General features: G+C 35.6%; 1 protein-coding gene across 1 annotated transcript in view; it reads left to right on the top strand.

Annotated features, from left to right (window-relative positions):
• The window catches only part of LOC127854573 (mucin-2-like), a 39,070-nt gene extending 29,039 nt beyond the window's left edge, over positions 1 to 10,031 (top strand). Inside the window, exons 25-32 of the mRNA XM_052389636.1 lie at positions 19 to 186; positions 1,180 to 1,344; positions 2,871 to 3,026; positions 4,173 to 4,369; positions 5,762 to 5,860; positions 6,821 to 7,030; positions 8,986 to 9,142; positions 9,466 to 10,031. Coding sequence (XP_052245596.1) covers positions 19 to 186; positions 1,180 to 1,344; positions 2,871 to 3,026; positions 4,173 to 4,369; positions 5,762 to 5,860; positions 6,821 to 7,030; positions 8,986 to 9,126 — 1,136 coding nt within the window. The 3' untranslated portion in view covers positions 9,127 to 9,142; positions 9,466 to 10,031. The remainder of the gene's footprint in view (positions 1 to 18; positions 187 to 1,179; positions 1,345 to 2,870; positions 3,027 to 4,172; positions 4,370 to 5,761; positions 5,861 to 6,820; positions 7,031 to 8,985; positions 9,143 to 9,465) is intronic.
• Positions 10,032 to 12,489: the final 2,458 nt, after the last annotated feature.

Here is a 12,489-nt window from a genome sequence, read left to right as displayed (position 1 = left end):
GTCATGAATACAATTTAGTGAATGGTGGCCTAACGCCATGGTCCGACTGGAGCGAGTGTTCCAAGGGCTGCGACGGCGGGTACCACATGAGGAACCGCTCGTGTACTAACCCCCCGCCTCGCTGTGGAGGCATGTTCTGCAACGGGAGCTTAGTGGAATCTGAACCGTGTAACAAGGGTGTATCATGTAAGTGGAGAGGGTGTAACGATGGTGTATCATGTAAGTGGAGTTGGTGTAACAAGGGCGTATCATGTAAGTGGAATTGGTGTAACAAGGGCATATCATATAGGTGGGGTTGGTGTAACAAGGGCGTATCATGTAAGTGGAGTTGGTGTAACAGGGCGTATCATATAGGTGGAGTTGGTGTAACAAGGGCGTATCATGTAAGTGGAGTTGGTGTAACAAGGGCGTATCATGTAAGTGGAATTGGTGTAACAAGGGCATATCATATAGGTGGGGTTGGTGTAACAAGGGCGTATCATGTAAGTGGAGTTGGTGTAACAGGGCGTATCATATAGGTGGAGTTGGTGTAACAAGGGCGTATCATGTAAGTGGAGTTGGTGTAACAAGGGCGTATCATGTAAGTGGAGTTGGTGTGTATTATATAGGTGGAGTTGGTGTGACAATGGTGTTTCATGTACGAGGATTGGGATTTTCCATATAAAAATCTTAGCTGTCAAGTAAATAAATAAAAATCAATATTAAACCAATTAAATTGTTCAATAAAAAAAATATCCACAGCCCAAGCTGTATCAGTATGTTTATTTAAGACGACTTGATTCGTAGTTTACGTTATTTGTTATTTCTGTGAACGTTTTTCGACTTATATTTTTATTGGGTGCTCTCTTTCATGCTAGTTTCTATTGTTATTGTGTGCTCTCTTTTATTCTAGTTTCTAGTTTTATTAGTTATGTCGTCTCTTTAACTAAAGTTTATGACATCATATTTGCGGAATGAGTTATAATATCATCAATATTTGCTTCAAGGATGGGACATGCGACAATTTGGAGCCCTAATTTTTTTACAGAAGCAATTTTGTGCGCTTCTTTGTAATATAATTAAATTAACCTCCTATGTTTTGACAACAAACAATTGTATTCTGGGCTGTGACATCATCATTGTGTGTGCTCTTTGTTGTGATGTCACCGACTTGTGACATCATCATTCTTTGTGCTGTAGGTTGTGATGTCACAGACTGGTCCCCGTGGTCAGAGTGCGACTCAGAATGCGGCCCAGGCAACAAGACGCGGTCTCGTGATTACAAAAGCCTGAGCTCAAGGCCCCTGTGCAACAAGTACCTTTCAGAAACTGTGTCCTGCACAGATGTGGAACCATGCGACACACGTACTTCATATAGTTTAACCTTTTTTCCATGTGGTGGAACACTTTAATATGTTTATACCTATTTTACTCTATGAAATAATAAGCTTTTAACCTTTTTTCCATGTGGTGGAACACTTTAATATGTTTATACCTATTTTACTCTATGAAATAATAAGCCGTATGTTTATGGAAGCACTCTCGAGTCAATGTTATGGGTAGATCCAGAACATGGGGTCTTGAGTGCAGATTGTGAGAACATCCCCACCATCTAATGATTTAAAAGGCAGACACTAAATACACAACGCCAATGTGATAGGTATAGCGTGATCAATTTGAAAAAGAATTGGTATCAGTTTGCTGACCAAATTCGGATAGTTTTCTACAAATAATGTTCGAAAACGAGTTTACCTAAAATTGCTTAATTTCGCGAATAAAGTACACGTGTTTGTATCAAAACAATGTTTAAAATTCGAGATAAGTTGCAGTTATAAGTATTTTTTGATTTGTTATTACCAAAATCAGCTGGCATAACTGTTTTATTGTTGTTTTGTTGTTTTGACAGTCCAGTTTACCCAGGCTATTACTTATGACGAAACTTAAGTTATTGTCATCTGAAGTTACACATTAGTTTCATATTTGATTTTGTGTTTCTAAAACTTTTTTCCAGATTTTTACGTTACAAAACTGTAAATTGCTTCAATGAATACTAATTAAATTACACTTCAATTTGAGTGCAAGTTAATTCAAACCTAGCATTTCTTAAATGAAAATCTCCATTTTGTTCTTGATTCAAGGTACCGGGCCATGGCATTACTCATGTTTTTTAACAGACCTGAAGAAAACGGCGACATATCAGTACTAGATAAAATGGCGATATTTTAGTGCTGTATAAATAGAGAAAACTATTGAAGTGTTTTGTTTGTACTTGAATTTATCCGACGAGTGAAAGAAAGGTTTACACAGTGGTGCTTTCCGTATAAACTGCTCATTAAATATGTTGATATATTTTACGGAGTTTAATTTTCTAAAAGTATTAACTTCATTAGGATTTTAAACGGTAGTTTAAGGCCGGAAAAGTAGTCCGCGATGTACATGTAGCAGCAGTGTAAAGGCATGAAAAGCAAAAGTTTACACGACATCCAGAGTTTGCTTCTATAAAGTCATGTGGCTTGAGGATAAAAATTAGATATTTAAGTGCGATATAAAAAGGCGAACATTCAGTGCTTTTCAAAAAAAGATATTTCAGTCGTATATCAAAATGGTGACATGTCATTTCTTTGAATAGTATCAATTTGTCATTACTATTTCAGTGGAATTTTAACCCTTAAAGCGCTGGAGCCGAATTTTAAAGGCCTTTGCAAACAGTTTGGATCCAGATGAGACGCCACAGAACGTGGCGTCTCATCTGGATCCAAACTGTTTGCTATTCTGATAGTATTCTTTGAAAAAAAATGAAGAAAATGCTTATTTTAGAAATTCAGCAGACGACATTTTAGCAGAAGACAAATTACCCAGCATGCAAAGGGTTAACCGACAAATCTTTTCAGAATGCATCATGAGCGACTGGACTGAATGGTCCAAGTGCAGCGTCACTTGCGGTTCCGGTTCCAAAACCCGAAAGAGAAACATTGAGTCCGGTTCCGCCACAGTTTGTAATGGCGTGGACGTATTGGAGGAGGTTGGCTGCCATGAAGTGGATTGTAGTGAGTTGACTAAGCAATGGATTGTGTATATCAGCTGTCAAACACTTGTTGGAGTGATTTAAATATGTACCGCCATCATTGGTCAATTTTGAACAGGGCTTGCTTAGACTTTCTGGTTTAATACGTTTGCGCTGTAACTGTTTTGGTCTCAAGAAATGCTTGCTTTGTCGACCTTCTGTTTTTGCTTTACAAGTTTATGCCAAAATAAACAATACCATTTTAGAAAGAAATATTAATGTGCAAACTTTGAAAATAAATGATTTTTTTTAAGTATTGGCTTCTAAGGAAATGTTAAATGTCAGTTTTTCTTAGAGTACTTGTAAAGTGCCTTAATGGATAAAATATGGAAAATCGGTTTGACTCTTTGCTTATTTACACATATTGTAAATTTAAGTATGAGTTTATTAAAGTAATCATTGATTAATTGTTTGATTGCTTATTTATTAAATAATTTATCACCAGGATACGATTTCCCTGAAAAAATAGCCTGGTTAAAGCATTACTGGTTGAAGTCCCATATGCCATCGATTTATATCACTATTTTTAAGTTAAAGGTGTCCTTCACAATTGTTTTTATGTTATTTAGTTCATCTATAATATTTGTACAAAGCTTTCAATATTTAAGAATGAAATGTGAACAAACTTTATTGCGATATGAGAAAAGAATGCTTAAGCTGATCTTGAAGGTGTAAGAAATAAAAGCCACATTTACGAGCGAACGCGAGATTTGCTTCGGGCAGCTCATGAGAACATCATGTACGTCGTGCATCCGACGCTGCCCGAAGCCAATCTCGCGTTTACTCGTAAATGTCGGATATCGTCGTGGGAAATTCACAATGAATATATTGTGACACAAAAAATAAAGAAGAGCATTTTGTATCTCGTTTAATCTATGTTACCATACCACATCTAGCGTTGATATTTTGGATATTGCTATAAGGAAACCTGATATTTTATTCGTGAACTTTATTTTACGAAATATTTAACAAAATATTCGTTGATTTTGAGTATTTATGTGGCTTTACGAAAATGGGTCCAGCTTACAAACAGTGTTTGATTATGTATGGCGCAACTGTTGTATTCCCTTACTGAGCATTTGGTGCTTGAGTTTAAGCACATTACAGAGTTTTACATTGTTAAATTCAGCCTGCGAGCCTCCGTTCGTGTGGCGAAATGACTCACTGTGCCATTCCCAGACATGTGGCCGCAGGGTAACCAATGACGACTGTGCCGACAAGCTACTTCCGGCGTGTGTCTGCCCGGAGAATATGTACTTTAAAGACGGGGAGTGTGTCAATATTGTCGACTGCTTTATGTGCAATATCAACGGGGTTGTGTATAGGGTACGTGGGTTCAATATTAACCCTTTGCATGCTGGGAAATTTGTCGTCTTCTAAAATGTCGTCTGCTGAATTTCTAAAATTAGCATTTTCTTCATATTTTTTCTAAGAATACTATCAGAATAGCAAACAGTTTTGATCCAGATGAGACGCCACGTTCTGTGGCGTCTCATCTGGATCCAAACTGTTTGCAAAGGCCTTCAAAGTTCGGTTCTAGCACTGAAAGAATTAATGAAATCCCTGGGTGTTTTGTCATAAAACATACGCTCCATGGTCCTAATATTTTTACTTTCTTGAATTTAGATTTTACCTTCTGGAAAGGAAATCGCGAAAACTATAGAAATTGACTCAAATAGATTATACAAATAAGTGACACATTTTATATGATAATGTTTGTGCACAATGCGTAGTAATTTAGTTGCTGAGACATGCGCAGAAACAAACATATTCATTTGTTTTTCTTCTTGTAATTACATTCATAACAGTAAGCACTTACACTATTTATTGCCTTTTCAGTGCATTCTTGGTCGATTAAATAAGACCAAATTCAATTAAATGACAGGTTGTCACGGATAGTCTGATGTTTGAAGCAATATCATGGTGTCTTGCTGTCTACCAGCTATCTATTTGGGCCGTGCTCTGTGAAAAAGATGTATAATGCATGTGCGTAAAGTGTCGCCCCAGATTAGCCTGTGCAGTTCGCACAGTCTAGTCAGGGACGAAACTTTCCGCTTTTATGGTATTATTTGTTTGAAGAAAGTCTATTCTTAGCAAAAATCAAGTTAGTGCGGAAAGTGTCGTCCCTGATTAGTCTGTGCGGACTGCACAGGCTAATCTTGGACGATACTTTACGCACATGAAAAAAAACTTTACACAGAGCGCAGCTCATTTTGTTATCTTGAAAATAACGTTCCTTATAAACGATTAGTTATGCTTATACCGTCATGTGTTTTGACGACTCGGGTTATAGAACTGTTTAATGTCCGTACGTCAAAAGATAAAAACGATATTTTGGAAAAGCGCAATAATCCATTGATACAATGTATGCTACCAAGTTAAAATTTTATCTCAATTACTTATTAAATCAAAAATAACTATTTTATTTAAACGGCGATTTGTTATTAACCCATTTAGCATCTAGAAAAAAGGCCTTTGTAAACAGCGCAGACCCAGATGAGACGCCGCATGATGCGGCGTCTCATCAGGGTCTGCTCTGTTTGCTTTAAGGAATTTCTGTAAGATATATTCTAAATGTAGAAATAAAAAGACTAGACATCCCTAGTTTTGGAAAAAAATTGATCCAATTGAGAAGGATGGGAGATTCCACTAGGCATAAATGGGTTAAAGAGGTCTTTCTAGGGGTGTGAAGATAACATTTATTGTCCACCATTTCAGAACGGCGAGACATGGCAGCCGACAGGAACTTGTGACATCTGCCAGTGCATTATGGGAAAGGAAATGTGTGAACCAGTTATGGAGTTACCAGTTTGTGAGGTAGCCTTCCACTCTAGTACCGGAATTTTTTTTTTAAATCCCTACCTACCGACCCTGTTTTTTTCCAAGGAGACCCCAAACGAACCTATTATGTTGTTTGTCCTTATTTGATACGCTCTTTCGTCCGTTTCCTGTGCCTAGAACCAGTACTTGGTGTCTATGGGGAAGATCTAAAAAACGCTCCGACAGTGGGGAACGAACCCGTGACCTGCCGGTCGCTAAGCTAGGCGGGCACCATATCCCTTATGCTACGGCGACATAAGAATGGGTTGGTGACTACGAGCCCAGATCATCAGATGGGACTTGAACACCCTCTGTCACTCACCCTGTTGATCTTTCATGCAAATGATTATGGACAATCATAGGCAAATTTAAGACTCCCATTGCAATAACTTTCAAACAGAATTAAGCCATGTGATCTCTGAAACTTTAGTTTAAAAAATGCATCAAACTGAAGAAAATGAAAACCTTAAAAAACATAAAACGAGTGAAAACAATAAACGAAGAACACTAGACAAGGATGACGCTAACGATCACTTCAAAAAAGTTTGTAACCATATGCATCCATATTCTGAGTGTTTCTAAAATCCTAAAAAAAACGTTTTGACTCTCACAAATGTTTGTCAATGCGTATTCCAGAAAATAAATGCATTGAAATATGCGCTTTATTTGGATCTCTGGCTGTTATGTCTAGTGAAGATTAATAGATCTCAAATGCCGGCGTTAGATCCAACTAAACAAATATAGTATAAAATGTTATGTTTCTTTAATCATACGCCTTGAATCAAACAAACCACGTATTCGAATAGTTTATCAATATTCATATTTTCATCCCAAACATAGTTTAACTTGTGTTTATTTTATTATCCGCCTTAAATGTTGTGTTTCTTTAATTATCGACCTTAATCAAGCAAACCACGTATTCGCATAATTCATAAATATTTATATTGTGATTCCCAGGTTGGAGAGACGATCACGTATGAAGATGGCCCCTGCTGTCCGAAGTGTCGTGCCATCCAAGCGTGTCAGTTGCACAATAAGACGGAGACCCTCGTGCTCGACAACTGCAAGTCCAAGGCCGAAGTCACCTACCAGTACTGTGCGGGCACCTGCGGCTCCAGCAAGTCAGCGCCAATGTTGTCCCTGTCCAATGGTGCAACACCCACCACGGTATGGATGGATGCAGAAACTTTGAAAATATAAATGAACTTTCTTATCTTGAAATTTCTTGAGGTAAAGTAGCAAATCAGCGCCTCTGCTGTCAATGTCTAATGATGCAATACCCGCCACGGTATAAGTTTTAATGTTGATTTCCCATATAGTGTCTAAAATATAGCCCTGACAAGTTTGTGACAGACACAAGTCATACAAACACAACATGGACAATAACTCTTATTTAGAAAGTGAAGGAGTATTGTTTATATGAATCGCACGGAAGGTTGCATAAACTTTCTAACTACATGTATAGCTGAACTGTTTTTTCCTTAACTTGCTTCAGTTAAGTTCAGGATATGTCGAAATTAGCGCACATATCTCTTTACCTCTTCTAATTTGTATACACAACAAATGTTGTAATATTAGAAATTTAATAAGAATTATTATTTATACCAAAGTGTTTCTGCGCAAACTGATGTCTGTGATCATGTTGCCTGTTTCTTTTAAACTGTTGCCGCCTGTTGCAAATACCTACAAGGACATGAGTTGAATTGTTCAAGAATTGCAAATATTGCCACTCCTTTAATGTCAAATTCAAACACATTTTTGTTAAATTCTGTTGAATATTTGATTGATTTGGGCTTAGTTTCCACACGCATGTCCCTTATTGCAAGATGATATGAGTATCAAACATTCTAAATTTAATGCCCCTATGTTCATATACGTCTTGGGCTTTGTGAACTTCAAGCAAGTTTGAGATATTGATATTCAGCAGTATGTTTACTGGCAATGTGTTAACAAATTTAATTGGTGAAAAATTGGCATGAAGTGTCTCATTGATTAAGAAATAATGTTGCATGTATCCATTTGAAAACCGGAACATATATGTGCAAACCTGCGACAATCTGTGGGTAATTTTCGGGCGGATTATGTTTAGGAGATTCGTTTGCATGCGATCTTCGTCAAACTTAGTAATAATAGTCAACCAAGTTTGATAACAAGCAAGATTGCCTGAAGCAGTCCTGTAGTATGACTTTTAAATTATGAAAACAAAATAAAAATCAAACTTATCTACCCTTGCACTTAAATAGTTGTTAACGAGTAGCGTCAAATTTATTGACAATGATCTCCTGAATCATTTCTTTATTACTACCCTTGAGTTACAAAATATTGGCCGTCTATTGGCGTTGTGTAGTTTCTATATGTCTATCCATAGTGATGTAATTGTTAAAAAAGAAACCGGTATCATGATCACAGGATAATACTTTGTCTGCATGCTGATCATATCCATGTGATTATAGAGATCATAACGTAAGGATCAAATTGTTTATACACGTACTTGCGATTAAATATATCATTACTTTCTTATCATGTTTATACATAAATTCATAATCATTTTCCAGTGATTATAGTTATCATAACTTAAGATCAAATTGTTTATAGACGTAATTGAGATAATATATATCATTACTTTCGGTCATTTTATAATTTTTTTTTTATTTCATTGGAATGATAGGTATCGTTTCATACGGATCAACGTGTGATATTCATGTTCACCATTTCATTTGAGTAATTTATGTTATTACATAATAATCATACTTGTATATGTCTATTGTAACGTTGGGATCAAAGATATCGTGTCAAGGGGATCCTTCAACAGATTTATATTAAAAAGAATCGGACTTACGCATATTAAAGAGATCCACTACAAAGCATTGAATTAAGCCTTTTATGCTCCAATTACTAAACCGGTATACAGGAATATATATATATGGTCGGATTCCCAAAGAAATATAAATATATGATCAAAATTCCGAAGGAGTATTATGATATGTCTAGGATTTTTATCAAGACCGAGTTATAGTTTTTTTCCAAGAAACGGCTTAAGTATTTCATAATGCCTTGTGTCTCAATAGCAGGCTGTTAGTGCAATGAAGCTTAAATCGATTTAAATGGCTGCATCACTTCAGGTTGATGACTGCAAATGCTGTAAGGGCACAACGACTGGAACGCGCGATGTTATTCTGCAGTGTGACAGCAATGGCAGTATAGAGGAGGTGGTTGGCTACCTGCCCCTTATCACCGCCTGCAAGTGCAACACGTGCGAATAGAGAAATTGGGGAAAAGGTAAAGCAAAAACAGACAAAAAACTTTTTTGGGGCAAGCAGATCGTAAATGAGCCAATATACATAACAGAAAAAGGTTTTTAAGGAAAACTACATTTTATTGCCAAAAACTTGACCCTGATATTTTATGGAAAAAAGGAAAAATCCCTATGAACTTTTTAGTGGCATATCATGTTCGTTTGTTTTAATCTATTTTGTGTCTTTAATCGGAAAATTGTATTTAATGCTTTTGTAAGAGAGATATTGTTGTTTGTTATTGCTCGTAAAATAGCATCTCGGGTGTATACCCATGGTTCGCAATCATTCGTGTGTTTTGTATTTCAGAAAAGAAGACGACCTGCTCGAGATGTTATGAATTCGAAAACGTGTGTCTAAGACATATTGAACTTTGTGAAAAGAAAATACTGTCCTCTTTATAAGTGACATTTACATATTTATACTTTACGAAAAACATTAAATAAAATGTAATAAGACATATATTCATTTGTATTGTACTTGTTAGTGAATAATAATTATTAACATACATTTTGCTACATTTACTACAATTTGATAAAGCTACAACTGAATGTTATGTTAAATATAAACATAATTAATCTTAATTATTTCTATATAATGGCAATTTTGTATGCAGCATTTTGTCAACTGTATAATCGTTTTAGCCATATAACGGTCATGTTCTAAATATAATTTTGAAAATTTAAAAATTACTGTGATGTTTTATGAAAGTTAAACACATATTTTTACTTTACTGGTTTTATTACACGTTATCCATTTTATTGTTCTCTTATTATGTTTATCGTTAAATTTTATCTATAGTTAATACCTGAGTATATTATGTCTGTTTAACTATAAACTCTTTATTTCTGATAAATAAACTCTATTGCAAAGTTTTTTTGGTGTTATGTGTTATGTTTTAGGTATGTTGAAACACATTGGAATGTATTTCACAATAAATTTTACATCCTTTTAAAGGCGGTATACGCGTAAAATGAAATAATTATTATCACAATGATGCATCAATATGTACGAGCGCTTTTGGTCCGAGTTTCCCGCCAAAACCAATCAAGGGAGGCAAATCTACAACAAGTCGAATCATAAAAAACTAAATTCCTACGGGATTTTCCTGATTATCTTTATGATTAATTGGATACAATTTACAATGTCTGCATTGCGCACATCATTTGTCTTAAGAGTTAAGTAAGCGTTTGGCCTAAAAGACGTCAGTTTTGATCAAAAGCGGAATGTAGATGTTGTCATATGAATTCGATGTCAGAAGAAACTTTTGTTATGACTCGCGCTGTCTGTAAAAAAGGTCTCCCTTAGGCGATTTTTTGCTCATCTGAGTAAAACGTGCTCAATGGTGAGCTTTTGTGATCACTTTTTGTCCGTTATGCGATATGAATCGTGCGTCGTCAATATTTGCCTTGTTAACACTCTAGATGCCACATTTATTGTCCGGTCTTCATGAAACTTGTTCAAAAGATTTGTACAAATGATATCTTGGACGTGTTCAAAATTTTTTTCGGTTTGTTGAAAAACATTGCCACCAGGGGGCGGGGCATTTTTTCCCTATATGGCTATAGTTAAACCTTGTTAACACTCTAGAGCCTACATTTTTCCGATCTTCATGAAACTTGGTCAGAAGATTAGTCCAAATGATATCTTGGACGAGTTCGAAAATGGTCGAGGTTGAATGAAAAATATGGCCGCTAGGGGATGGGGCATTTTTCCTTTTATGGCTACAGTAAAACCTTGTTAATACTCTAGAGCCCACATTTATTGTCCAATCTTAACGAAACTTGGTCAGAAGATTTGTACGAAATGTACCTTTTTTTACTTACAATATGCACCATATTTTGACAAAATTTGAGCAGCCTCTATCGGCTGGTTAGTTGCCGCTCGAATTTTGTCATTTTTTGTACACACAAAAAACAACAACAAAAAGCACTTTGTTGATGGTATTTTTTCAATAGTGAATATTCCCTCACCTTTTAACTTGAAAAAATTGTACGTTATTATTTTGTAATCTATATTTACACGTGTTTTGCATTTGGTATTTATAACATGTATCTCTATGATAATATTGAAGACGCTATGTGTTACCCCAAATAATCAAACGATGGCGAGATTTGGTTTTCGTAATTTTCGATGTTTTTGCCTTTTAAATGGTGCGTTCAAAATTATTATCATAGGAACAAGCTAACCAGTGATTACTTTCAAACAAAATCATAAAAACAAGAACAGCCACAGCTAAGTTAATATGTTAAAATAAGTTATAATATAGGGTAAGGTATATCCTCCATTGATGAATTTGGATGACGTTCGGTACAACATGATATGAACATTAATTAAAAGTAAGATAACATTAAACAAACTGAAGATCTGCCGAAATTAGTAAGATATACCGGCCTTATCTTTTTTCTAATATACAAACTAAGGAACAAAATAACAAAATAACAAAATATATAATTATATATATTACAATACTCGAATTATTCTAGCGAAATTCCTCTGGTCAATCAAGCTTTAATAAACGAGATGATATTATAAAGTTAATAACGATTGATGTTCATTGTATTTCATGCAAGCCATGCACTCATGCAGAACACTAAAACCTGTTTTAGGGCAAATCGCGATGATTTGAACTGAAACATATTACGAGCAAGCAATATCCATACGCATATGTATCTTTATGTTTTTATAGTCCATGACATTTAATGACAAACGTAAATTATTATCATCTAACCACTTTGAATAAAAACAAACACGTTTTTTAGTGTCATGACAAGCAGGGTATTTTATTTCTTTTAACACGCGCACTAACACTGGTTCCAAAAAAACGCCATAAATTATGAATGGCAAACAAGAGTCATCATACACAGAACTAAGATAAATAGAGTATAACACCTATACTCGTTAATGTCCGGAACCAATGCCCCATACTATCTCAAGTCATCCGTCTGCTCTCATAAAACTCACTGAAACACATAACACATAATATTAACCTTTAAACAAACAGAGCATAAAATAAATCAAACGATTTCAATTACGTCTACACTCTACCCTTCTTGCCTCTCCAATGACCGAACCTTCAACTCTGTGCGCGAGATATTCTTGATGTCCGCATCATTGGACATGTATCTCCTTCAAAAATCTGTATATCCAGTCAAATGCCAGGTATGCGGATACTTTGATAACAGATGGCACTTCGATAACAGAGAACAAAAAAGCCACGCGCGAGTGGAGAGTTCTTCAGCTTTTTTACATTTATGTTCTGTTCATTCGGTTTTTAGACACAGGACATTGTTTGGTAGATTGATGGTTTAGCACTTTGTATAGCAGAGAAAG

This window comes from Dreissena polymorpha, chromosome 13 (assembly GCF_020536995.1).
Source record: "Dreissena polymorpha isolate Duluth1 chromosome 13, UMN_Dpol_1.0, whole genome shotgun sequence".
In the NCBI taxonomy this organism is placed as follows: Eukaryota; Metazoa; Mollusca; class Bivalvia; order Myida; family Dreissenidae; genus Dreissena; species Dreissena polymorpha.
This window is presented reverse-complemented; position numbering and strand designations above follow the sequence as displayed.